The 26,130-nt window shown below is 43.4% G+C and overlaps 2 protein-coding genes across 3 annotated transcripts in view; one reads left to right on the forward strand and one right to left on the reverse strand.

Annotated features, from left to right (window-relative positions):
* APH1B (aph-1 homolog B, gamma-secretase subunit) overlaps positions 1 to 26,130 on the reverse strand; it is a 267,402-nt gene that overhangs the window by 125,946 nt on the left and 115,326 nt on the right. The window contains exon 7 of the transcript XR_009699387.1: positions 22,418 to 23,017. The gene's annotated coding sequence lies outside the window, so the exon portion shown is untranslated. The remainder of the gene's footprint in view (positions 1 to 22,417; positions 23,018 to 26,130) is intronic.
* Positions 25,344 to 26,130, forward strand: part of CA12 (carbonic anhydrase 12) — a 59,122-nt gene continuing 58,335 nt past the window's right edge. The window contains exon 1 of one of the 2 annotated variants that reach the window (XM_061180219.1): positions 25,344 to 25,783. In XM_061180219.1, coding sequence (XP_061036202.1) covers positions 25,699 to 25,783 — 85 coding nt within the window. In that variant the 5' untranslated portion in view covers positions 25,344 to 25,698. The remainder of the gene's footprint in view (positions 25,784 to 26,130) is intronic. The other variant, XM_061180218.1, reaches the window with a different exon arrangement.

The raw sequence follows: 26,130 nt of genomic DNA on the forward strand, positions 1-26,130 counted from the left end.
TAGGGCCATTAATGAACCCTTCCCCAGACCCATCCTTCCAAAGGTGGGCCCAACAGATGGCCAAGGGGGCTCTGGTGGGAGCATGCCAATGAAGTTTGGACAGGGTTATTTGCACCCATGTCCGCAAGGCCCTCTGTCATGAGGAACAGAACCAGAGGTGTGGAGAGAAGCATTATGAACTGTGGGCCAGGGAGCCCTCATTTAAGTTCTTGCCTTGGTCTCTGCAAATGTTAGTAGTGGGCCTGCCCAAAGAAGAATGGATGGGAAACAACCAGAGAAAGTACAAGGATCATGAAACCAACACATTTACTAGAACTCCTGCTTTGGTGTAGGGAGAAAAGCGTCCCCAAAGTCACTGCACTGATAAACCTGGACTTAAAGCTTAATTTACTTTTCATGTTAAAAGTCAGAAAAGGGACTTCCCTGGTGGCACAGTGGTTGAGAATCTGCCTGCCAATGCAGGGGACACGGGTTTGAGCCCTGGTCCAGGAAGATCCCCCATGTCGTGAGCCACAACTACTGAGCCCGCGTGCCACAGTTTCTGAAGCCTGTGCGCCTAGAGCCCGTGCTCCGCAACAAGAGGATAATATGAGAAGGCAGGCAGTATCTAGTGGTGGGAAGCACTTAGTACATGCTGATATGATTGTTCTGTTTCTATTTTCCTCCAGCTAGTCCCTAAGATAACGTTCAAAGCTTTACCTTCTCCTTCATTTGGCTTATACTGTCTGGTCAAATAGAGTTAATAAAAAACAGACACTAAGATGTTTTTAAACGTCAAGTTAGCCAAGTTAGCAATTGCTTGCCCACAATATGAGAGCAAACTGTGTTCCAGGATCGAAAGCAATTGATTTTCTACTTTTCAGAGTGGCCAGAATTCCTGAGAACTCACTCTACCAGGTGAGTGTGGGGACAACCTTAGAATCTGAATGATCTCATCATCACAGCTCATGCCAGACACCAGCTGGGGGCATCTATCCAGCTTGACGAGGGTGTGATTTAACTTGTCTTGTCTGAAAAGAAAGGAAGAGCTGAAAACCCATGCTGAGGAGCCACGCAATCCGCTAAAATATCAAACCACGCTACCCGTGGATAGTCTTCAAAAGCTGGTGCGGTTTAGGGGATGTGACTCACGCCAGAAATCACAGTTATCACGCCTTACACTCGTGTAGCATTTCGTGGTTTCCACAGGGTTGTGGTAGACAGGATTTCCCATCATCCTCGTATGGAGACAGAGTGATGCTAGCCACACAGAGCACCCAGGGATGGAACCCTCGGCACTCCCCAAACTCCCATTGGGAGAGCATTTGGAGACAATGACGCCGGCTACTGGGGCTGGACAGAGGACAGTACTCAGTAAGTGCCCATCAGATGCTGATGGGATTCAGCTGTGCCACTCTCTGCAAGATCCCTAACCAGTGGGGAAGTCACGATGCCTTCAGGGAAACCCTGGACCCCTGAGTGCAGCCTCTCCCATCAAGGCCTAGGTAACGGGGAAGCTATTGTGCTTGTGCCCACGGATATGGGGTTTTGTCTCTCCTCTGCCTGCCCTGGAGGAACAGACGTTCCTAACACGCGTGGGCATCTGGAGACCCACGTTTTGAGCCACAGATGTCTGAAAGGGAGCGCTGGGCTGCAGATCTAGTAGGAGGAAATGGTCCCGGACATGTGGTACCTCTTAGGGCTTGGGGCCAGATGCTCAACAACCTCATGGGTGTTCAGGCTGATGCACCCAGAAGAGGTGCAAAGGCAGGCAGCTGGCCAAAGTAATCCAAAAGATCACACTACCATTTATGGAGGGCCTCCACGCACTAATCACTCCATATACATTATCTCATTTAATCCTCAGAACACCTTGCATTGGTTTCATTATTCCCATTTCACAGATAAGGAATATGAGGCTTAGTGGGGTGAAGAAATCTCCCAAAGGTATGCAGCTGGAAGTGGTGGAACCAAGAGCTTTCTGTCAAAAAGTCTGCTTAGAGAAAGTAAGAAGTGCAGCACTTGGGTCGAGGGAGCACCCAGGGCGTTGCCTACAGAAACTTCTTTTCCCATCGGAGATTTTCATACTTCCAAGCAATATCACTTGAGATTCCACCAAACTCACTTTGAGGCAACTGTCCTGCATCACAGCCCAACCTGGCATAGCTTACTTCCAGTCTGGGGCTCCTGGTCCAGGGCCTTCTCCACATCTTCTGGAAGCCTCCCTGTGGTTACCAAGACTGAGCCTGGGGAAGGGCCCGGTGCTATTTGTCAGCTTTTGCCTCTTTCAGCAGCACGTGGGACTCCAGCTGGGGATGTGCCAGGAGAAATATGATTCTTGGAAAGGCCTGGCTATCAGCTCTGTGGGGCAGAAACACTCCCCTGGGACTTAGCTGCTCTCGGGAAGCAAGGCCTAGGGGTTTTCCCAAAGGACCACATCCGTCTCCTCTGTAGTTCTATTGTAGGCTGCCTCGCTTCTTCCTGGTAGAGGAGGAAAGACACTGTGGATGCCTCCCTCCCAGTCCTGTGGTTTTTAACCCTCTGGGAACACAGAGAGAACACATCCCCGAGGGGGCCAAGGTGGGGAGTGCAGAACTGGGGGTCCAGTGCCTGGGGCTGATGCTGGGTCCTGGGCTGGTTCAGAAGAACAGAGGGCAAATCGGAAGTAGGCTGAGCCATGCCACATGCTGACAGTGAGGGTCGGATGGCACCTGAGGAGGGGAGGGGCCCCGGTTCCAGGAGCGTGAAATGGAAGGTGGAGGAGGGGAGGCAGATGGGCAGGAGCCGTGGGAACCAGCAGGCCCCAGGTGGAAAAGAAGCGAGGGGGCAACAGTTAGAGGTGACAGGGGCACGTGGAGCTGGTAGTTCTGCTTGCTGGGCCCGTGGATTCATCAGAGGTAAAGGAGAGAGACAGCCTGTCCCAATTGTTCGCTCCTATGAGGCACATGGTCCAAGTTAAACTAAAAATCCTATAGGACTCAAAACAAGCTTTTGCACACGCTGGCCTCCACTTTCCTTTCTGGCCTCACCTCCACCAGTTCTCTTTTTTGTCCACTCTATGCCTCAATCAAAAAGTCTGTGTTCCTTCGCATGAGGCTCCCTCCTACCTCAACACCTGAGTAAGGCGTTTGCTCTCCTCAAAGTGCCTGCTCACCAGCTCTCTGCCTGTGGATCTCCTGCTCATCTCACCTGAACACGCAAGTCATGTAAGAGTTACAGCCAGGAAGGATAGGGAAACATAGTTATCAGAGAAATGAGAATTAAAATTTATTACGAGGCATCATGGCATAGCTATGACATTAGCAGATTACAAAAAACAAAACAAAAACAAAACAAAACGAGAAATCACCCAACATTGTCATGCTTTTGATGAAACAAGTACATCTACTGCCGGTGACGGTGTAAATGGGTCCAACCTTTTTGTGGGGAGAACAATGGAGCAATATATTTCAAAGGAGATAGAAATGTTCATGCCTGTTGACCCCCATCAATCCTACCTTGCAGAGCTAAACTAAAGAAAATGATACCAAAAAAGAAAAAAAGCTACATGCATAATAAAGATTCCCCTTACACCATAACTGTTAACTGTGAAGAAACTGGAGAAATAGCGCAACTATCCCACACCAGGGGACTGTAAAGGAAATTACATTCACCACCAGATGGAAAGTATGATGAAAACTATTAGCAAAAGGAAATGCTTATCACATAATGCTTATGAGAGCACAAAACTGTACTGTGAAGATACTATAAAAATCACATAAAGGTATGAATAAGGATGTGTAAAGGAACACAGAGAAAGGAAAATCACTACTCATTAGGGTATTATTTTTATTGGAATGTTGTTGATGTAATAAAAATCTCCTATAGAAAATGCTGGGACTTCCCTGGTGGCACAGTGGTTAAGAATCCACCTGCCAATGCAGGGGACACGGGTTCGAGCCCTGGTCCCGGTAGATCCCACATGCCACAGAGCAACTAAGCCCGTGCACCACAACTACTGAGCCTGTGCTCTAGAGCCCGTGAGCCACAACTACTGAGCCCACGTGCCACAACTACTGAAGCCCACACACCTAGAGCCCGTGCTCCACAACAAGAGAAGCCACCGCAATGAGAAGCCCGCGCACCGCAACGAAGAGTAGCCCCTGCTCACCGCAGCTAGAGAAAGCCCGCGCACAGCAACGAAGACCTAATGCAGTCAAAAATAAATTTAAAAAAATAAATTTATGGAAAAAAAAGAGTGTGATGTTTGAAAAAAAAAGAGAAAGAAAATGCTACCCTTCCTTCAAAATCCCTGATTCACCTTGTCCCTACCTGGTTTGTGATCCTTATTACATTATACCCTGAATGTAATTATTACACTGTAGTAGTTTTAGCCCCCTTTGGACCATAAACTCTTAAGGGGCAAGGACTATGATTTACTTTTTTGTCTCACCTGAGCACTTGTATCTGCCTGGCACGTACTAAACGTTCAATAAATATTAAGTGAATTCAACCACTGCTAAAGATTATATTTGTTTAAAAATAAAATGCAGCAGATCATTCCTCACTCTCTTGTCTCCTGGCAAAAAACACTCAGATGAATAGGTATCTATATTATTTTTATTAAAGGTTTCCTGGGAAGGAAAATGCACATTTGAAAAGTTAGCATTTTATATTTGGAGTGAAACATAGATGCAGCAATAGAGGCAACACTTGGAAATCTACTGAGGCTCTTAAGGCAACAAGATGTTTAAAAATTGAAGCCATACTGAGGTTTGTCACTTGGGGCCAGGTGGATCCTGGCCAGAAGGAGAACGATTCACCACTCCCGCTGGGAGCCCCAAAGTTGCTGTACTTAAATCAGGTCCAGTCTCATATGAGCTTAAATGTTAGGACTGGCCAGGAGACAGGAAATGGGACAAACTAGCCGGAGCTTATCCCTCCCAAAGAGAATAACAGGAATTTACTGAGGAACTATTTTTATAAGTACCCAGATTTTATTGAGTGCCAGGCACGCTGTGTGCAATAGCTTAGGCTCCCATTTTACAGATAAAAACGTGAAGTTCAGAGACATTATATGACTCACCCAAGGTCAAGTAGCTAGTGAGGGCAAGACCCCAAAGCAGCCACAGGCTCTTAACCTTCCCTACCCAGCATGCCTTGCAACTCACTCTGAACAGCCCCACTTTTGTGTGTGTGTGTTTAATTTTTTTTTAACATCTTCATTGGAGTGTAATTGCTTTACAATGGTGTGTTAGTTTCTGCTGTATAACAAAGTGAATCAGCTATACATATACATATATCCCCATATCTCCTCCCTCTTGCGTCTCCCTCCCACCCTCCCTATCCCACCCCTCTAGGTGGTCACAAAGCACCGAGCTGATCTCCCTGTGCTATGCGGCTGCTTCCCACTAGCTATCTATTTTACGTTTGGTAGTGTATATATGTCCATGCCACTCTCTCACTTCGTCCCAGCTTACCCTTCCCCCTCCCCGCATCCTCAAGTCCATTCTCTACATCTGCGTCTTTATTCCTGTCCTGCCCCTAGGTTCTTCAGAACCATGTTTTTTTAGATTCCATATACATGTGTTAGCATACGGTATTTGTTTTTCTCTTTCTGACTTACTTCACTCTGTATGACAGACTCTAGGTCCATCCACCTCACTACAAATAACTCAATTTCGTTTCTTTTTATGGCTGAGTAATATTCCATTGTATACATGTGCCACATCTTCTTTAGCCATTCATCTGTCGATGGACACTTAGGTTGCTTCCATGTCTTGGCTATTGTAAATAGAGCTGCAATGAACATTGTGGTACATGACTCCTTTTGAATTATGGTTTTCTCAGGGTATATGCCCAGTAGTGGGATTGCTGGATCATATGGTAATTCTATTTTTAGTTTTTTAAGGAACCTCCATACTGTTCTCCATAGTGGCTGTATCAATTTACATTCCCACCAACAGTGCAAGAGGGTTCCCTTTTCTCCACACCCTCTCCAGCATTTATTGTTTGTAGATTTTTTGATGATGGCCATTCTGACTAGTGTGAGGTGATACCTCATTGTAGTTTTGATTTGCATTTCTCTAATGATTAGTGATGTTGAGCATTCTTTCATGTGTTTGTTGGCTATCTGTGTATCTTCTTCGGAGAAATGTCTATTTAGGTCTTCTGCCCATTTTTGGATTGGGTTGTTTGCTTTTTTTGATATTGAGCTGCATGAGCTGCTTGTAAATTTTGGAGATTAATCCTTTGTCAGTTGCTTCATTTGCAAATATTTTCTCCCATTCTGAGGGTTGTCTTTTCATCTTTTTTATGGTTTCCTTTGTGAACAGCCCCATTTTGGCTGTTTGTCTAGGTCAGTGAAGTCTCAGGGTTTTCCTTTTTCCTTTTTTTCTCATTTTTAGAAGGCCAGTTAACATTTTTCCAGGATTGTGGTGAGGAGGGAGTGGGTAGATTCTTGCACAGTGGGTAGATATTTTACAGATATCTCCCTTTCTTGCAGCCTGCAAATCAGACTATTTTTACCTCGCTTACGTTTTTTCTCTTGTTTTCAGCCTGACTCACTGAGCCCTTGATTTTACTCCATGCTCTTTGAATCGCGGTGGTCATCAGTCATTTTCTCCTTAAGAAAATCACATACTACCTGTTATCAGTGACTTTCCTGATGCCTGAGCGTATAAATCGTTTCTGGGACATGTTTCTTTAGCCGACTGCGGTCTCACATACTGAGACAGGGTTTGGGGATTAAAACAGCAGTTGTTCCAGGACAGTTTCTTCCAAAATTATATGAATATTCTTTTTTCTTGGAAGTAAAGCTTTTTCACAAATTGCACTTCTTAGCATTTACTATCCTCCTACTCTCACTGTGTTCCCTTTCCTCTTTTTCTTCCATGCATTTTGTTTGTGGTGCAAAACTGCCATTTTTTTTCAGTCTCTCTTAATGAGAGTAACAGTAACATCTGATGTAATATCCAGCTACACTCGGGCAGAGGCAGAACCCCCGCCACCTGCTTTCCTGTGAGAACTGCCTCCTGTTTTGCTCACTTCTATTCTTCTTAGCTTTATTTTGTGCCCTTCAAATTGTCTTCCTAAAACACAAAATTCCACATCAACTAAAAATTAATTGAGAAACAGATGGTACTTAGTAAGTCCCAAACTACAGAATCTCACCCATTCTCATCGTCTGGGGCTTATACAGTTAAACATTAAGTGGTAACAGATGTTCCCTGCTGGAGACTCAATTTCCAGAACTGTGTTTTATCATTCCCTCTAAAAGATAGTCAGTTTTTCCCCTTTTATTCTTGCATTTAAAAAAGAGCATTATCTAGGTTTAAAAAGAGTGAAAATGTCTGCATTTGGAAGAATAGTTTAGTGATAGATGCTTTTTCTTTCAACCAGTTAAGGGAAATTGTGGAAATTTAGGCTATGTTTTCTAAGTTTGCTGTATATTATGTATATTTCAATATTAAATGAATATTTTAATATATGTGTGTGGTGGATGAAATCTGGCCACAGATTCTTTGCAGTTCCTCCCACCAAGAAGCGGAATCTATTTTCCTACCCTCTGAATCTAGGCTGGACTTATGACTTGTTTTGACCAATAACAGGTGGCTGAACTGGCATCCTGTGAGTTCAGGGGCAAGGAACTTAAGAGGACTTGCAGCTTCTGCCTTTGTCACTTGGAATGCTGTCCTGAGACTGTCATATAAAGAAGCCAGTCAACCCTGCTGCAGGGTGAGAAGGAGAACCCAATACCAACTTTGTCTTCCCAACATAGAGCACCAGAGAGCCTTTCATTAGAAGCTGACTCCTGCATGCCCCACGGAGCTAAAGTGTAAACTTTTGTTCTTTTAGGGGAACCATGATTCCGCCCGAGGCCAGGCTGGTACCATAGAAGTCCACAGTGGGAAAGAACCACAAACCAACTCCCCTGGGTGGCATGGTCCAGGCGGCGCTTTATTTAGATGAATGCACACAGAGATGCTACAGTTCGGTCTGGGCATATGATTATATGGTTTGGATGCCATGTGGTCTTACGGGAAGTCAAGAACGCTGTGAATCCCAGCTCGCACCAATGTGCCCTGCCTCAATTTCCCTTTTTCTCAAATTGGCAGCACAGCTGTCACTTATCTTGTAGGTATGATGGTTCTAACCTCGTCCTCAAATCCCTTTTTAAAGAACCCCGAGTCTCTACTGTAAATGCTACATAAATCCAAGTTTTGAAGTACCTTTGGGCTGAAACCAATTTTGAAGTCAGGCGAGATCTCAGGCTCCACCCTCTTTTCTTTCTTGAAGATCCAGTGGTACGAAGGAGGTCGTGCGACCATGATTAGCCCGGGAGAGCCGAGGAAAAGGAAGAGAAAGGGTAACTTTCATTTTGTTCATCAAGACCTTATTGAAGAGAGGTGGGTGAGTGGACCCTGGAAAGGAGGCTCAAAGGCTGTTAGCGTTTTCCATCCCTTTGGAGGTAGGCACCAAAGGGACAGGCTCTCAGTGATGGGTGGGAAGGAAAAGGATGGCTCTCTTTCTAATATAAATCTCTATCAATGGTCAAGAGGGGACACTTGTCAGGGCATTCTGATTCTTGGCAAATTATCACTGGACATCAATCTAAATTTAACGCAGGGCTATGCCCCCTGCATTATCTCTTTAAAGAGACACATCACCACCCAAACTCTGCAGGCTCATTCAGAAACTACCTTCTCTGAGATCTCATTTTCCTGGACTGTTTTGGTTTGATCCTCTTGGTGTCGTGACATTTTCAGATATTATTTTTAATTTCAAAAGTAATTTAGAATTCAATTTAATAAGTTCTGAACACACACTTAAAAATCTGGTAAAAAATCAAATACTATAAAAGGGCATTCAACAAAAAGTAAATGTCCATTCCATCCCAGCCAAACACCAATCTGTAACTAGATTCCTGTGTATTTCAAAGCCATTTTATACTTAAAATGTATATTTTTTCAGGCATTAAAAAATTTTACTTTTTACTTTTAAAGCTACTTGAACTCAAGACAAGGCAGAAAGGTAGACACCTGTGGATTAAAAAAGAAGCAAAAAAGGTCTGAGGTATAATTGTTTTAAATACTGTGTTGATGTGTTGAGTTTAAAAATATTTTGATGTGTCCCAACGCATGGAAAACAAGATGCTGTGAATCACTCACTGCCCCAAATAAACTGTCCAATATGATTATATATTTTTGTGTTTACTTGGCAAGGTCACCTCGACAAGTTTATATAATATACAGAAAACAGAAAGTCACCAAATAAAGTGGAGTGAGCAGGAAGGGAGGGACAGGAGCAGAACGCAGACTGTTCTTCTACTTAGAGAAGAGGTGCTGAGAAGGAGAAGAGACGAGAGACTGGAAAGGTAGGTCAGCCAAGCCCTGGGCCAGTGCTTTCCTAGAGGATTTTCTGCAATGCTGGACATGATCACGTTCTGCAATGTCCAATAGGGCAGCCACTGGTGCTACTGAGCACTTGAAATGTGACTAGCATAACTGAGAGATTGGCCTTTTCATTTCATTTAGTTCATTTGAATTTAAATAGCCACATGGGTTAGTGGTCACCAGAGTAGACAGTGCAACATCCTTGGAAGGCGTCAATGAACGCAGAGAAAAGAGAATGAAAAAGAGGTAGAGAATAAGGGAGGGGAAAGTAAAAGCAGATGAGAAAAGAGGGAAGGGAAAGAGAGAGGAGCAAGAAGAAAGAAGCCATTGGGTCTTGCCAGAGGAGAAGGAGAAGGGAAGAGAATAAAAGGGCAAGTAGAAGAAGCAGGGGAAGATGGAAAAAAGAGTAAGATGTCGTGGAAAGGTAAACAGCTCGGAACAACTGTCTTAAGTGACAATAAGTAACACTGTACTACTGGAAGGACCCCCTGCTACCACCACTTCTGGCATTTATTCTGAGGTCTCTCCAACAGCACCACTGGAACGGCCTCTGGAGAATTAAATTCTGGAGCCACATCCTACCCGCACTGACCTTGGGAGGCCTGGGGGCCTCAACTACCTAATCTGTGAAGGGAGCAGGGGTCCAAGGGCTCCTTCACCCTAACCTGTAAAATAAAATACTTTACTCCAAGGAAAACCCACAGTTTTGATACACCACTAGGTGTCACCATTAACCAAAATGAGTTTTTATTTTATTTTTTTGCCCTGCAAAATTTGGTGAAAGTTTCTTCTTTGAATCTATATTTGATCTACACACAATTTATTTGGCTATTTTCTCACTCTGTCACACCAAAAGCAAAATGGTTTGTGTTCTGGGAGCCCACTAAAGAGGGATACTCATTCTAATTTGTTATATATATATTTTTTTCTTTCCAGCTAAAACCTGCTAAATGCCACATACATGATGTGTATGCACACATGTGTATGCTCAGTTGCTTGCTTGCTCATTCATTCATTAAACATTTACTATGTGCCAAGTAGGGGTCTCATGTACAGCTGCATAAGTTGTATACTGCACAACTCCGGTGGGGCGCTGCTCACATAGATGTCAATGTGATTGCCTGAAGAGTTCAGCCCAGAGGCTCTGCAAGATTTTGGTCTGGGTTCGGGGACAAAAGGATGGTCCATGCTGTTCCCTTCCTCTCTGTTTTCTCTCTTAGGAAAGAATGTTAGTCTAAAATCTTCTTTGTAACTAGAAATATCTGTGCCCCATATACATTTTGAGAGTTAAACATACCACATATAGCTTTATCTTCCAGCCGCATAAAAACTAAACTTTCATTCCTTTTCAGAAAAGTTATACCCCTCACAAAGCATATTTTACGACTAAAGCAATGTACTGGGAAAATCAAGGCATGGCCTTTGCCCTTGAGAAATTCAAGAGGCTTGATCACACCTAAGATACAAAATAATATCCTTAAGATCTGTATATCTCAACCTGACCTTTGACTAGAAGAGGGGTAGCAGCAATTGAACATGAATCTAGGGACCAGGACCTCGAGATCTAGCCTGATTAGGCGTTCTTGGGAAATAGGCCTCTTAGGTTTTGCTGTGTCACAAACCACCTGGAACCTAAGTGGCTTAAAATAGCAAACACTTATTATTTCTCATGATTCCACAAGCCATTTGGACAGTTAATCTGATCTACGTTGGTGTGGTGGATCTCTGAGGTCTGTAGGTGGCTTATCTGGAGTTGGCTGGCCTCACTCACATATCAGGAGATTGATAGGCTGGTTGGTCAAGGGGGAGTCATCTGGGATGACCCAACTCTGCTCTATATGATCTCTCATCCTCCACCAGGCTAACCCAGGCTTCACATAGTGGTCTCACCACGGTGGTCTCAGGGTACCAAAGGGCAGTAAGAGAGGGCAAACTCCAATATGCAAGGACTTAAAATTTTCTGCTTGTGTCATATTTGCTCTTGTTTCATTTGCCAAAGCAAGTTACATGGCCAAGCCTGAGTCAGTGGGAAAGGTGTGACTCAAGAGGGTGGATCCAGGGAGGTATGAACAAATTGAGGGCCAGTGCTGCAAAAATCTACTGAAGAAAATTAATTTAATTTCTCTTTATCTCAGTTTTCACCAAAATGATAATAATACCTCCTTTACCCATTGTCCAGGGATGCAAAAGGAATAAACACACAAAAGAAACTGCTATATATCATTCAAAGAAAAGGAACAATATAAACACTATTAATTTTACTTCAGTTTCTTCATTTACCTTTCTCATGTCTCCTCCATAACATGACTAATCTATTCCACTTATTTGAAATTCCTATTGAAAGTAAATGTACTATTTTCAAAATAAATTTCCATTTGTGTCATAACCTTCACCTGTAAATAGGTACATTTCAAGGGCTGTGTGTAAGGATACCTACCTAACAGTGTAAGTAGGAGTATTATTCAGGAACAGAGACCCAGGAATGTCTGTCCTCATGCTAACTTCCACAATTGCCCCTATATGTTAGACTTTGCAGGTACATTTCATTCTAAATAGTCACTCAGTGCTACACAGATTGAACACCTGTTAGTATAACACTTAAATGATTTATTAGGTAATAAAGAGAATGACTAAGAGTTTACAGTGTCTGTTCTCATTCCTATTTGCATGTTGCTGAGTATTACTGAAGGTAACAACACCTCTGCAAATTCACATTGAATCCTACTGGTGCCAAGATTGGGCAAGAGCGTTACTTCACCCTTACAAATGACTTCTTTTTCCTATGATTTGTGACCTCTATAACTTAATTTGATGAATAAAAATTTATTGAGCATCTACTACGTGTGAAGAACTGCTGCAGAGATAGAGATGAATAAAACACAGTCCTTGCCCTCCTGGAGGTCACTATCTAATGGGACAGTTAGATAACAACAAACTATAAGGCAAATCTGACACAGAAGTGCTATGGGGGGGCACTAGGGAAGAAATGATGCACCCCCATGGGATGAACTTGAGAAGACTTCATAAGAATGATGAGTTGTTCTGAGCCTTGATCAATGAGTAGGATTTCTCAACGTGGAGAAAGGATAAGAGAACTCTATGTATGGTAAACAGATTAGGTTTAAAGTACACCTGTTCGGACTTCTCTGGTGGCGCAGTGGTTAAGAATCCGCCTACCAATGCAGGGGACACGGATTCGAGCCCTGGTTTGGGAAAATCCCACATGCCGCGGAGCAACTAAGCCCCGTGCATCACAACTACTGAGCCTGTGCTCTAGAGCCCGCGAGCCACAACTACTGAGCCCACGTGCCGCAACTACTGAAGCCCGCACGCCTAGAGCCCGTGCTCCGCAACAAGAGAAGCCACCGCAATGAGGAGCCCGCGCACCACAAAGAAGAGTAGCCCCCACTCGCTGGAACTAGAGAAAGTCCGCGCACAGCAACAAAGACCCAACGCAGTCAAAAAAATAATAATAATAATAAAGTACACCTGTTCAGGAAAAGGAGATCACCCAGAGTGGTTTGAATGTGGTATAAGTTGTGTAAGTGGAAAAGGAGGTAAGGCCAGCTTGTCAACACCTTTGAATGCTCTTATTAAAGAGCTTACAATGAGGGTCTTCAACGGCTTCTGATTAAAGCATTCTCATGATCATAGTTATTTTAGAAGTATCACTCTGGCTTCTGGATCCTGACAAAATGGCAACCCATTTTAGGCTACTGGCTATTTCCTTCAACCCAGCTATGGGAGTGCCTCAGAAATGGGGCAGTTGTTGGATCTGAGTATCTAATGCAATAACTGTGAGAAGCCTCTAGAAGGACAGCAAATAGTTGGGTTCCAATATGTGTGTCTGTGACAGCAGTTTACAGAGGAAGAGGAAAGATGCCACAGGTGGGGAAGCTTTTACCTTGAGATCTTTTTCTCCCTCATATTTTCGTGGGCAGATTGTTGTCTATCCCAACTCCACTACAAGACAAAACAGAATGATTAGTCCTGCGCGCCAACAGAAGATGGAGCTTGTGGCTACCTTAGGGCAGGCTTAACCCATGGGGATAGGGAGAAGATAATAGTGCAGACAGCCCCATGTTCCCTCTAAGAACAGGAGCTGCTACAACTCAACAGAGTACTGGAGATCTTGGACAATGTGATAAGACATGAAGAAGCAGCGATATGTGTAAGGATTTGAAAGGAAGTGACAAAACTGTCATTATTTATAGCTTATCTGATTACCTATGTGGAAAACCTTACAGAATTAATAGAAAAACTTTTAGAACTACTACTTATTGCCTGCAAGGATGTCAGGAACAAGATCTCCTTACAAAAATCAGTAGCACTCTTCTACATCAGCAATACTCAACCAGAAAATATAATAGAAAATAAGACACCTTTCATAAGAGCAACGAACCTATAAAGTACCTAAAAATTAACTTACAATATCTGGAGAAAAACATACTTCAAAAAGACACATGTGCCCCTATGTTCATTGCAGCACTCTGTACAGTAGCCAAGACACGGAAGCAACCTAAATGCCCATCAACAGATGAATGGATAAAGAAGATGTGGTACAGATATACAATGGAATATTACTCAGCCATAAAAAAGAATGAAACAATGCCATTTGCAGCAACATGGATGGATCTAGAGATTATCATACTAAGTGAAGTAAATCAGAGAAAGACAAATATCATATGATATCATTTACATGTGCAATCTAAAAAATGATACAAATGAACTTATTTATAAAACCGAAACAGACACACAGACTTAGAAAACAAACTTCTGGTTACCAAAGGGGAAAGGTGGTGGGGGAAGGGATAAATTAGAAGGTTGGGATTAGCAAATACACACTGCTATATGTAAAATAAACAACAAGGACCTACTGTATAGCACAGGGAACTCTACTCAATACTCTGTAATAGCCTATATGGGAAAAGAATCTGAAAAAGAATATGTATATGTATAACTAAATCACTTTGCTGTATACCTGAAACTAACACAACACTGTAAATCAACTATACTCCAATATAAAATAAAAACTAAAAAAAACTACAAAGTACCTAAAAATTAACTTAAAAGGCTCAAAATAAATTTTTAGAGAGAAATATAAAACTATTAAAGACTTGAATAAGCAAAGAGGTGTGCCATGGTGGTGGGTAAGACCCCTTAACATGTAAAGATATCAATTTTCCCAAAGTTAATCTAAAAATTCAAGGCAATTTCAATAAACTTCCAACAAATATTTTGAGGGAATGAAAAAGCATATTCCAAAATTTATGTGGAAGAATAAAACCAAAGTCCACAATTAGTTGAGTCTATTTTGAGAAAAGAGCAAAGAGAAAGGACTTGACCCACTCTGCTCCAATGCCATATAACAAAACGCTACAGTCCTGGTGCAAAAACATGCAAATAGACCAAGGACCAGAAAGTGCTCAGAAATGTATATGTGTGTGTTTATGCATTTGGGTGTGAGTGTACCTGATGTATGGAAAAGAACACACCACAAATCAGTGGGGTCAGCATACGTAGCTTAGTAAATAGTGCAGGGAAAAGTGGTTCACTAGATGGAGAAGAATTAAGCTGAATCCCTAACACCATAAACAAAGGTGAATTTCAGAGGCATTAAAGATATGAATGTGAAAGGCAACCCTACAAAACAAATAAATAGAAATATTTATAGGAGAATATATTTATGATCTTTAAAGTGGGGAAGGATTTTTTTTTAAAACAACAAGACATAAAATGTGCAACCATAGGCCAAAGAAAAAATTGAGGGATTCGACTATTTTAAAATTAATGATAGCATATATGTGAAACCTAGAAAAATGGTACAGATGAACCGGTTTGCAGGGCAGAAAGTGAGACACAGATGTAGAGAACAAATGTATGGACACCAAGGGGGGAAAGCAGTGGCGGGTGGGGTTGGTGGTGTGATGAATTGGGAGATTGGGATTGACATGTATACACTGATGTGTATAAAATGGATGACTAATAAGAGCCTGCTGTATAAAAAAATAAATAAAATAAAATTCAAGAGAAAAAAAAAAACAAACTTATAGCTTTTTCTCCTTTCATAGATTTATTATCTATAGCTAGCTAACATAATTTATTTTTGTATTTAGTATGTTCAGATATCATATACCATAGTATCTTTATTAAATTCTTCCTAATATTTTCTAAATTTTCATGTGAAATAATATTGATATGTGGGATAGTATATAGATTACAGTATCTTTGCATACGTATACACATTATTTATAAAAATAAAAGCATGTGTACATGTAAAAAAAATTAATGATAATGATAAGGATGGGTATCATTATCAAAATCAACTGGTGGGTGAAAAACTGGGAAAAAAAATTGACACTTCTAAAACCAGCAAGGGATTCTTACCTAGAACATATAAGAAAGTTCTACAATCAATCAGAAAAAGACAGAGAACCCGGTAGAAAAATGGCAAAGGCTATGAATACGTGACTCACACGAGAAAATCCACTAGCTTTGCTCAACCCCACTAGTTATTAGATAAATGCTCAACCTCACTAGCTAACAGATAAATGAAAATTAAAACAATAGAAAGAGGACTTCTCTGGTGGCGCAGTGGTTAAGAATCTGCATGCCAATGCAGGGAACATGGGTTCGAGCCCTGCTCTGGTAAGATCCCACATGCCGTGGAGCAACTAAGCCCATGCGCCACAACTACTGAGCCTGCGCTCTAGAGCCCACGAGCCACAACTACTGAGCCCACGTGCCACAACTACTGAAGCCCACACACCTAGAGCCCGTGCTCCACAACAAGAGAAGCCACCGCAATGAGAAGCCCGTGCACCGCAAGGAAGAGTAGCCCCCGCTGGCCACAACTAGAGAAAGCCCGCACAGCAAAAAAGACCCAACGCAGCCAAAAATAAATAAATAAATAAATAAATGTAAAATAATAATTGGTGTTTTCAGAACAACAAAAAATGTGAGTGCTTATTGCATATTGGATACTATGCTTAAGATGTTTATACCCATTAGCTCATTCACAACTCTATAAAAGAGACTATTATTAGCTCCATTTTATTGATTAGGAAACTGAAGCTTAGAGAAGTTAAGTTCTTGCCCAAGGTCACAAAGCTTCTACAAACCCACATCTTCTGATTCCGTAGCCCTACTATGTATTAGATACCATGCCACAGGCTTCATTTTCATATAATTCTCACAAGTTTTCTCCATGAGACAGGCTTACTATCTTCTTACAAATGTGGAAAGTGAGGCTCAGAGCACTTAGATGACAGGTCCAACCACTCTTAGCTAGTAAGTGGTAGAGTGCGATGCAGACCCAAAGTCTGTGCTCTTTTCACAATACACACCTGCACATCTCTCTGTGCTACTGCTCAAATGATTCTTCAGGCTACCAATTCAAATTATACCTGTAGATCAAAAGAATCTCAAGAGATGTCTTAACCTATTGCAGTGTATGGACCTTGTTTGGAGCCCATTTCAAACAAATGGATAGTAAAACCACCAAGAAGACAATAAGAAAAATGTGATACTGAGAAACTATTATTGATTTTTGTGAGTGATGGTAAAATCATGATTACCTTTTAAAGAAGGGAGTCCTGGGGGGTTGGGAACTATGTATGCACACACCACATGGATAAATCTCAAGAGGATTAGGCTAAGTAAAAGCCACCACACATAAAAGATACACATTGTATGACCCCATAGATAAAATCCTAAAAAAATTTAAATAATCTATAGTGACCCAAAACAGCTCACTGGTTCTTGGGGTGTTTGGGGTGGGTCGGTACTACAGCCTGAGGGATTAGAAAGGGGCACAAGAAATCTTTGGGGCTATTAGTAATGTTCTTTATCTTGATTGTGATGATGGTTTCATGGATATACACATATGTCAAAACTTCAAATTAAGACACTTTAAATATGTACTGTTTACTATATGTCAAGTATATCTCAATAAAGCTGCTGAAAATTTTAAAAATTATTTTAAAAAAGGAAGTCCTTTTTAAAAGCGAAGTACGTGCAAGTAAAATAATACCATGGTTCTCAAAGTGTGGTCCCTGGATCTGCAGCATCAGTATCACCTGGAAACTTGTTAGAAATACAAATTCTCAACCCCACCCTAGAACTGCTGAATCAGAAACTCTGGGCGTGGGGCTCAGCAATCTGTTTTAACAAGTCCCCCAGGGGGACTCTGATGCTCACTCAAGTTTGACAACCACTGAAATAATGTGATGTCTTGAATTTGTTTCAAAGTAACCCAGGGAAGGGGTGATGGGTTGGTGGGGGTAGAGATGAAACAAAGTGGGTCATGAGTTGATCATTGTTGGAGCTGGGTGATAGCTACGTGGGGACTCATTATAACTACACTCTCTACCTTTTTTTTTTTTAACTCTTTTTTTTAAAAAGATTTATTTATTTATTTGGTTGCACTGGGTCTTTAGTTGTGGCTCGAGGGCTCCTTAGTTGTAGCATGCATGTGGGATCTAGTTCCCTGACCAGGGATTGAACCCCGGCCCCCTGCATGGGGAGTGTAGAGTCTTAACCACTGCACCACCAGGGAAGTCCCTCTCTACTTTTATATATATTTGTAAGTTTCCCATAATAAAAAGTTTTCAAAAATCCAAGGTGTTTTCCACAGTGCCTCTTCACTGCTCTCCCCTTGCTCCGCTTGGTCCCTTCTTTTCCAGCTCTCGTCCATCTGGAACATTCCCTCCTCCTGGCCTCTTTGTTCTCCTCATGAGCCTCAAGGTGTTGTTGATGTTAAAAAATGTTTTAAGACTATGCAGGAATGTGGAAAAATCCTTATGACCCACTGTTAGTTTCCCAAAAAGTAGTATACAAAATACAGTATATTTACTTGGTAGTAACTTGGTAAATATTTTTTGTTGACATGGACAAGAACAAAAATGGAACATACAAGAATGAAGTTATTGTCAGGTCGGATGGAGTAGTGGGCAATTCTTTTCCTTTACGAATTCCCCCTAAATAGCTTTGTATATAAAAATCACTTGGCTGAGATGTTTCCCTGTTCTAGTTCAATGTTTAAAGTTCCGTTTCCAGGAACTTTAAAGGGAAGTGGGGAGGGGCAAGATAGGGGTAGGGAATTAAGAGGCACAAATGTAGTAATGTATAAAATAAATAAGCTACAAGGATATATTGTACAGCACAGGGAATACAGCCGGTATTTTATAACAAATTTAAATGGAGTACTGAATTACTCTGTTATACACCTGAAACCAATATAATATTGTAACTCAATACTTCAATTAAAAAAAAATGTTCCATTTCCAGTCTGGGCTGCCATGCTTTGTGCAGCATCAGACTCTGTATTGACTCTTCACAAGACCACCCTGTTGCTCAGCCCCCGGTGGAAGCCCATGGCGCCTTCTTTCACTTCCCTGCATCTCCCCTTTTGTCTGGACAATGGCTACGAGTTAGAACCCTTCCTTCTATAACTTTTCTCTGCCCTCTTCCCCACTTCTTACCACTTCTCTTCTGCTGACAGCTAATTACATGAGACCTATTATGATGGGATTTCTTATTCACGATCTCTGAATTGATTTCTTTTCTATGAAGTGGGCCTGTGTCAACTTGTTTGTTATCTCAGAGGCAGAATAAGCCCAGGGATCCTTCTTACAACAGACACGACTGTTGCCTGCACTAAAAACAAACAGCCAACTCAACAGTTACAGGCAAAGTACACTTTATAATTTTGGAGTTTAGTGTCCTTAAACATCTGAAAACAATTTTACAGATTCTCATTGGAATTAAGTGCCACTTAATTTTATCATCAAGTCTCTATGATAAAAATGGAATGACTGAGGTATTGGAGGGATTTCCCCTTCCCATGCCCCCCAGAGGAAACCAAATTTGAAGAGCGAGCCCAAGTTTCTGAGTTTTCATTTTCTGATTCTTTGAACACCCTTTAAGGACTCTCTCTGTATCCTGTCATCATTTCTAACCCCCACAAAACCCTGTCGAGACGAGAAAACAGATATGTAATATCAAAGAGAAGTTTTGCATATCTCTGTTAAAAAACTAGGATGCAGACAGAAGTAACCTAGTTATAATTTATTCCACTGCAAAGTGAGCCCCAAACTCTTATTTCAAGGATAAGAGACCAGGGGAGACCAATGAAAAGTGAAATGCAAGCATCTGGGGGTTGTTTGCCAGTTTTTTTTGAAAGGAACTGAAAGGAGGGATAAGCTCATACATTCCTGCAATTGCACGGAACTAGAGCATCCAAGCAAGAGGAAATTGCCAGCTTATTCCAATAGTACGTGGCATCTCTGAGCTCAGGAATACCTCCCAGCCCCGAGTCTAGTGATTGGGCATTTCCTGTGGTAAAGTGGTTCTGAGTCTACTGATTTAGAAAGCATCACTGCTTCAGTAGGGAGATTGGCTTGTTACGACAAAAACTACATTCTTTGAGAGGCCAATGTGTAGAACTGTGGGGGACAGTGTTACTTGGACATCACTCATTCTTTTCTTAGGGTTCACGGAATTTGGTGTGATTGCTCAAACCAGGGAGGCTGGTGGGGTTGCCCAAACTAGGAACTATGGGGTGAAATAGTCCCCCTTCAGCCAATCAAGACCTTTCTACAGCAGAGAACTACATTTACATAGTGCTTATTATGAACCACTGCGCTAAGTTCTTCACATGCCTAGCTCATTATATTTATTCCTCCCCTCTCCTCTTTGCAGTATACTTACTCTATGGCTTTCATCTCTTTAAAAAGTAGGAAACTGAGACTCAGAGAGGTTAAGTGACTTGCTCAAGGTCACACAGGAAGTGAGTGGTGGAGCTGAGTTTCGAAGTCCAGTTTCATATGATGCCAAAGCTCTTTCCTCCCTACCATTTGGCCTCCCTAACCATTGGTGGAAGTTATCAGAATCAATATGGAGACTATTTGCTTTAGGTTGGCACCTGTGAGCTTGCTGGAATGTCATCTGTGACCGCACTATGGTTTAAAACACAGGGTTGAGAGAGGACAGTGCTTCAGACTGAGAACAAGGAGAAAAGGATCTGAACCAAACCTCTGAGGTTAGAGGAGAGTGGATCCAACCAGCAGGTGTGAAAGGATAGATGGATGTGAGAAACCGTAAGCTATTATAGTCTAATGATATCTCCTAAGCAGTCTTGGTGTCAGCTAACCATGGTTTTCAGAATAATTTACCGGGAAAGAGATAACACATATTGCACCAAGGTATTTTTTCACTTAAAATGCTAACTTTCCCTGTGCATAGGATTTTGATTTATTGTCATTTTTAATCAGTCATGAAGAGTGCCTTATAAAAGTCCCGGTGACAAGCCATCATTCCCTACTTGACGGAAGAAGCAGTTGGAGTCCGTGGACAAGTAATTAGACCAGAGTCACAAGTTACCATGGAAACTGGTAGCAGGGGCTGGGTAAGAACTTACGGTCCCTGGTTGGAATTCAGATTTCATTTTCTTAAGTTAGTAAACCAAGACTGAGATCAAGACAACTTTCTTTTGTTTCAAGCCCACTCTCAGGAACATCTTATGTATGTCAAGTGCTTTTGTTTTCCAAAGTACTTTCCCATACATGGTCTCATCCTACACTCACAACCCCGGGTGGGGTTAGACATTCTTATTTCAACGTACAAATCAGAAAACTGAGGCATACACCGGGCCAGAGACTTGCTAAGGGCCCAGAGCTGGTTCCTGGCAGAGCCACAAGTCTGGCCTTCTTTCCTGTGGGTCACATTGCCCTCCACCTGATCCTGCCTGAAATTGAGCACGGTAGCTAGGGTTGACATAGAGGTTACGACTCTAAGCCACAGCTGCAGAAGTGAAGAAGCAGATGTGAAGAAAGAGACAAAAGTGACTGTATTTTTTCAAAGACCTAGACATTCACACCGGGATCAAGGGGTCCATGCACGTCTTGGCCTAGGGGTTCCCTCAGTCACCGCCCAGGCAAAGGAAACCCCTTGGCTTTTTCCCTCCTTCTTCCTCCCCTCTCCCTCACCTTCCCTCCATACGCCACCCTCCACCCCACACCGGTCAAAGCAGAGCTCATTAATATAACAAAGAACTCCGTGGTTGGGCTCATATTCTCCTTTCCTGGAGAACATATCAAATCAAAGCTCTGTGGTGTCAGGTTCTTCGTATCCCATTTGGGCAGATGCTCTGCGCAGTGAGCGGAGTGCAGGGGCCCTCAGCACCCCTCCCCATGGCGCTCCGCGAGAAGGACACAGCCATGTCCCATGTGGAGCATTATGTGATTGCCAGAAGTGGTACACTGTGCCCCGGATCAACAAAAACAATCACAGCATCTAGAAAACTGGAGAATCCACATCTCAGAGGGCTCCGGAAACACAACGGCCCTGTTTGAAGCATTTGTTAGGACGGCCATGGAAAGAGCTTGCCTGGGCCTTGGAGACAGAGAATTATCTAGTTGACAATTCAGTCTCTGCTACTCAAGCCTCGTGAACCTGTGCAAGGAAGGGATTTCTCTTTTCCAAGCCTCGGGTGCCTCATCCGTGAAGTGGCAAATGTAACACTCATCCCCACAGGTTGTTGTAAGAATAAAGTGCCAAGTTCAGTGTCTGGCAAATAGTAGGCACTCAATACATGTTAGCTCTCTTCCCACCAGCCCTTTCTTTTGCCCCATCAAAAGCTGCATTCCCAATTGAGTGATACTATCCGAAGAGTTAATTGTTACCTTAAGAAATAAAAATCTCTATACTCTAACCCTTATGCCTCAAAGACCAACGATTAGCTTGTGTAAAGGGCAAATACTGCCGGACGGCACCAGCTTTGAGAAAGAAGAGCCTGGTATTAGGTGTGCATTTCAAAGGTTTTAGGAAGTCATAAAATCTAATCCTTACACTGATGATGTCTTCCCTCACAGCCCCAGGACAGCGTGGGCCCCTTCTGGTTATACATCAACCTTCCATCAAGCTTATAACAATCATAATTACATGGTTATTTATGAGATTATTTGTTTTATGTTTACACACTCTCCAAGAGCAAGGACTATGCCTAGCACAGTTCCTGGCACATAGAGGGTGAATGAATGAATGAATGAAAAGTTTCCACCCACCTTATCTCATTCCAGCCATATATCAATTCTCTCAATGCCCCAGCGGCCAGGATGGCAATCTGCACTTTAGAGACGACCAGGATACTGAAGTTCAGGGAGATTGCATCACTGTCAAGGCCATCCAGTAAGTGGTGGGGCAGGCACTTCAGTCTAGACCTCCTGACACCAAATCCAGTGTTCCTTTCCTCCACACTCCTCTGCCCTTTGACTCAGCAGCCTCGCCCTCCTGTTGATCCAGATGGCAACATTTTAGAGAAGCTCTGCTCCCTGGGGCCTTCCATCTGGGCGTGTCATTTGTTGGCCTGGTGCCATCTTTTGAGCGCTGAAGGTCCACTTTCTACCTTAATCCACTGAGTAATGAGCTATTTATCAGCTGACAGCAGCCTCATCTGCTGATGGCAAGGCAAATCCAAACATGTTCAGTTACACAGGCCTCAGGAAGCCTCTGGCAGGGAGGGATCCCAGAGTTGGGGTCTTAAGCTGGTTAGGTCTGTGCTGCTTGCTGGGGAGTGGGACGGGGAGGCTTGATATTCAGCTTCAATGTTTTAGAAGTTTGGTCATGCCATTCATTTCTGTGTGATTTTTCCCCCCTCTGACACCCTAGGATTAAAAAAAAAAAAATCATGCCTGTAGGTCAATTATACTTCAAACAGACAAACTCACAGAAAAAGAGATCAGATTTCTGGTTATCAGAGGTGGGGGCAGTGGGGGAACTGGATGCAGGCAGTCAAAAGGTACAAACTTCCAGTTATAAGACAAATAAATACTAGGGATGTAACGTACAACGTGATAAGTACGATTAACACCACTGGACGTTATATAGGAAAGTTACTGTAGCAAATCTTGAGTTCTCATCACAAGGGAAAACCAATTTCTTCTTTTTCTTTTCTTTCGTATGTATACCAGATAATGGATGTTCACTGAACTTACTGTGGAAATCATTTCATGACGTGTGTAAGTCAAATCATTATGGTGTACACCTTAAACTTATACAGTGCTATGTATCAATCATATCTCAATAAAACTAGAAGAAAACAACTTAAAGCACTTAGGACAATTGGGTCTCCGTTTACATTCTCAATTCTCTTTTAATTGCTATCCATTCTTTACTAATTAACCAGGTCTTTGATCTAGTTATGCAGTAAACAACCCAACCCTCTCCTTTCTCTCCATCAAACCCAGTCACAAAATTCTATTAAATCCACCCCCTTTTTAGACTTCTCTGTCTCTGGGGAATCGCTGGGGAACACTTAGAGGTTCATGCTCAAGGAGAAATTGGACTTACTGTTTAGACAGACAGAACAGAGTGGGAGTAACAAAGTGTATGTGCCCAGCCCAGTTTCCCTTGAACCAGTGGTGAAATGTGGGGTGAGTGATTTCACCTCCATGGTGTGCATTTCTGAACCTGCAGTGGCTCCTCCCCAACCTCTGTGTTCCTCTAGTACATTTCACCTTTTAAAGACCTTAATGACAAATCAGAGACGTGAATGTTTCAAGAACCACAATGAAATGCTCACTCACCACCCGGAGGTGTGGCTCTTGATCAAGAGTTACAGGCAGAAAAGGTCATCCATAAGTCTACCATCCTCTGAAAGTGCTTGTAACAAGATTGTCTTTGTAACTACTTCCCTAAAAAGACTTCAAAGCCCTTTATTAACCCAAACGATAGCTGAGAGGATAGGGACAGAACAGTAGCACCCCTTGAAATGTGGGTGGCATGTGCTTCCTGGAGGCTTTCAGCAGACAAGCTGCTCTATCCCTCCAAAACTACCACGGACAAGCAGCTTCTCTGGTCACTGAGGCCAGCTGGAGAGTCCACTTAGGCTGAGGGTCAGCAGAGACCAGAGAGGTGCGGGCTGGTCAGGCCGCTGTGGCCAAGAGAAGAAGGCAGGATGGTCCAGGTAACAAAACCAAAGGTCATATACCAGGGCTGGGGGTGGGCACCCTTCAGCAGACCATGTGATCTGAGCAATACCTGTAGGCAGCAGGGAGCCAAGAGAATAGGCAGGGTCACAGAGCAGGAAGGAGACAGAGCCCAGCATGGGGAGCAGGGCAGACACGTTCGGAGGACCCAGGGAAGCCAGAAGCACAAATGACAAGGGTAGTGGTGGGAACGGCAAGTGGCAGTAACAGCAGCAGGAAGATTTAGTGAGCATTGAGGGCAGCAAGTTAGTAAGACCTTTGACTTAACTGAACATGGACTAAATACGAAGAGGTTCAGAACCGCAAGTATATGACTAGATGTACGCACATATTTAAAAGAATACGGATACATGAGCAGAAACGAGCAACAGGTGATGATAATCTGCACTGAAAACAGAACTCAAACACCGATCTAAGCCAAGATGCAAAACACCTGGTACAGAGCCTTACACTGAGTAGGTCCTCAATAAATAACATTAAGTCCCCTTCTTTCACCGCTACCCCAGAGAAGGGACGCCCCCCTCCCAGCTTCCTAAAGAACTATTGATATTATGAACTAGTATGAGCCTTGCCTACTTACCTGTTATGAGAGAAAAGTCTAATTGCTTAGTAAAGCTATTTTATTTATTTAGTCTATTTATCTGTATATCTATTTCACAGTGTATCTCCACTGTGCTATGTACCTGTTAATTTCTTGGCGTCTAAATTTCAAAGGTAAGACCTTATCAGGACCCACTGTACCGTCCACAGAAGTTCGTAATTTGAACGCAGCCCTCGCCAAACCCCACCTGTGTCGTCCAGTCCCCAAAGTGTGCCCAGTCCAGGGGCCCAGAAGGAGGCTCCTGCCCAGATGGCATTGTGCCAAGGGGGCTTCTCAGTAAGGGCAATGACAGACCAAGGCCGTGGCCACTGAAGCGAGTCCGTAGACGCACCCCCCTCCCGACGGGGCCAAGGCAGGCGAATCTCTCCCACGCCTGCCCGCGGCTCCCACGGAGAAGTGTGTTCCCTGATCAGCCCCGGCTCCGGGGAGCACCCGAGCCGCCGTCCCGCGGAGAACTGCTGAAGTCAGGGTTACAACTCACCTTGGAACTGGGGCGCCAGACCTCCCGTAGGCAGGGCGTTCTCCCGCCACCCTCCACCCGGTGACATCATGTGTTTAGGACTGAGTCTCTCCATAAAAGCAGCCCGCGGGGAGCCAGGAGCCCAAAGAACAGACGGGCTCGCCCTGGCGCCCCGGCTTCGCGCACGACGTCCCGGCGCGCGCCCCCCGCCGACCCCAGCGCCGGAGCCAGAGATAGAGAAAGAGCCCAGCTGCCGGCAGCCCGCGCCCGCCTCCTGCCCGGAGGAGCCGCCTGAAGATGCCCCTCCGCAGCGTGCACGCGGCTGCCGTGCTCCTGCTCGTGGTCTTAAAGGAACAGCCTTCTAACCCAACCCCACTCAACGGTAAACTTTCTTCTTTCCTAACAATCCCGAGCGCTCAGCCACACCTGGGCAGAAGGATTTCCATGGGGCTCGTTAATGATAAAAATCATTTGGGGGGAGCGGGGAAGGACCTGCATGGTCTCAAAATAGCACATTTTTACAAAGGATGCTTCGTTTTCCTGTGGAATGCAGGATCTGCTCCGGTTGCCTGGGCGCACGTCGTCTTCGCATTAAAATATGTTTGTGTGTTCTCGGAGCACCCCCAGCTCTGGAGAGGTGGTTTGGGAATTTGCTAACCGGGGGAGGAGAAACAGAGCCGGGATGTCAAATATCGCGCCCCGATCCACGGGCACATGGTGGAGTGACCG

The sequence above is a fragment of the Eubalaena glacialis genome, chromosome 2 (assembly GCF_028564815.1).
Source record: "Eubalaena glacialis isolate mEubGla1 chromosome 2, mEubGla1.1.hap2.+ XY, whole genome shotgun sequence".
Taxonomy (NCBI): Eukaryota; Metazoa; Chordata; class Mammalia; order Artiodactyla; family Balaenidae; genus Eubalaena; species Eubalaena glacialis.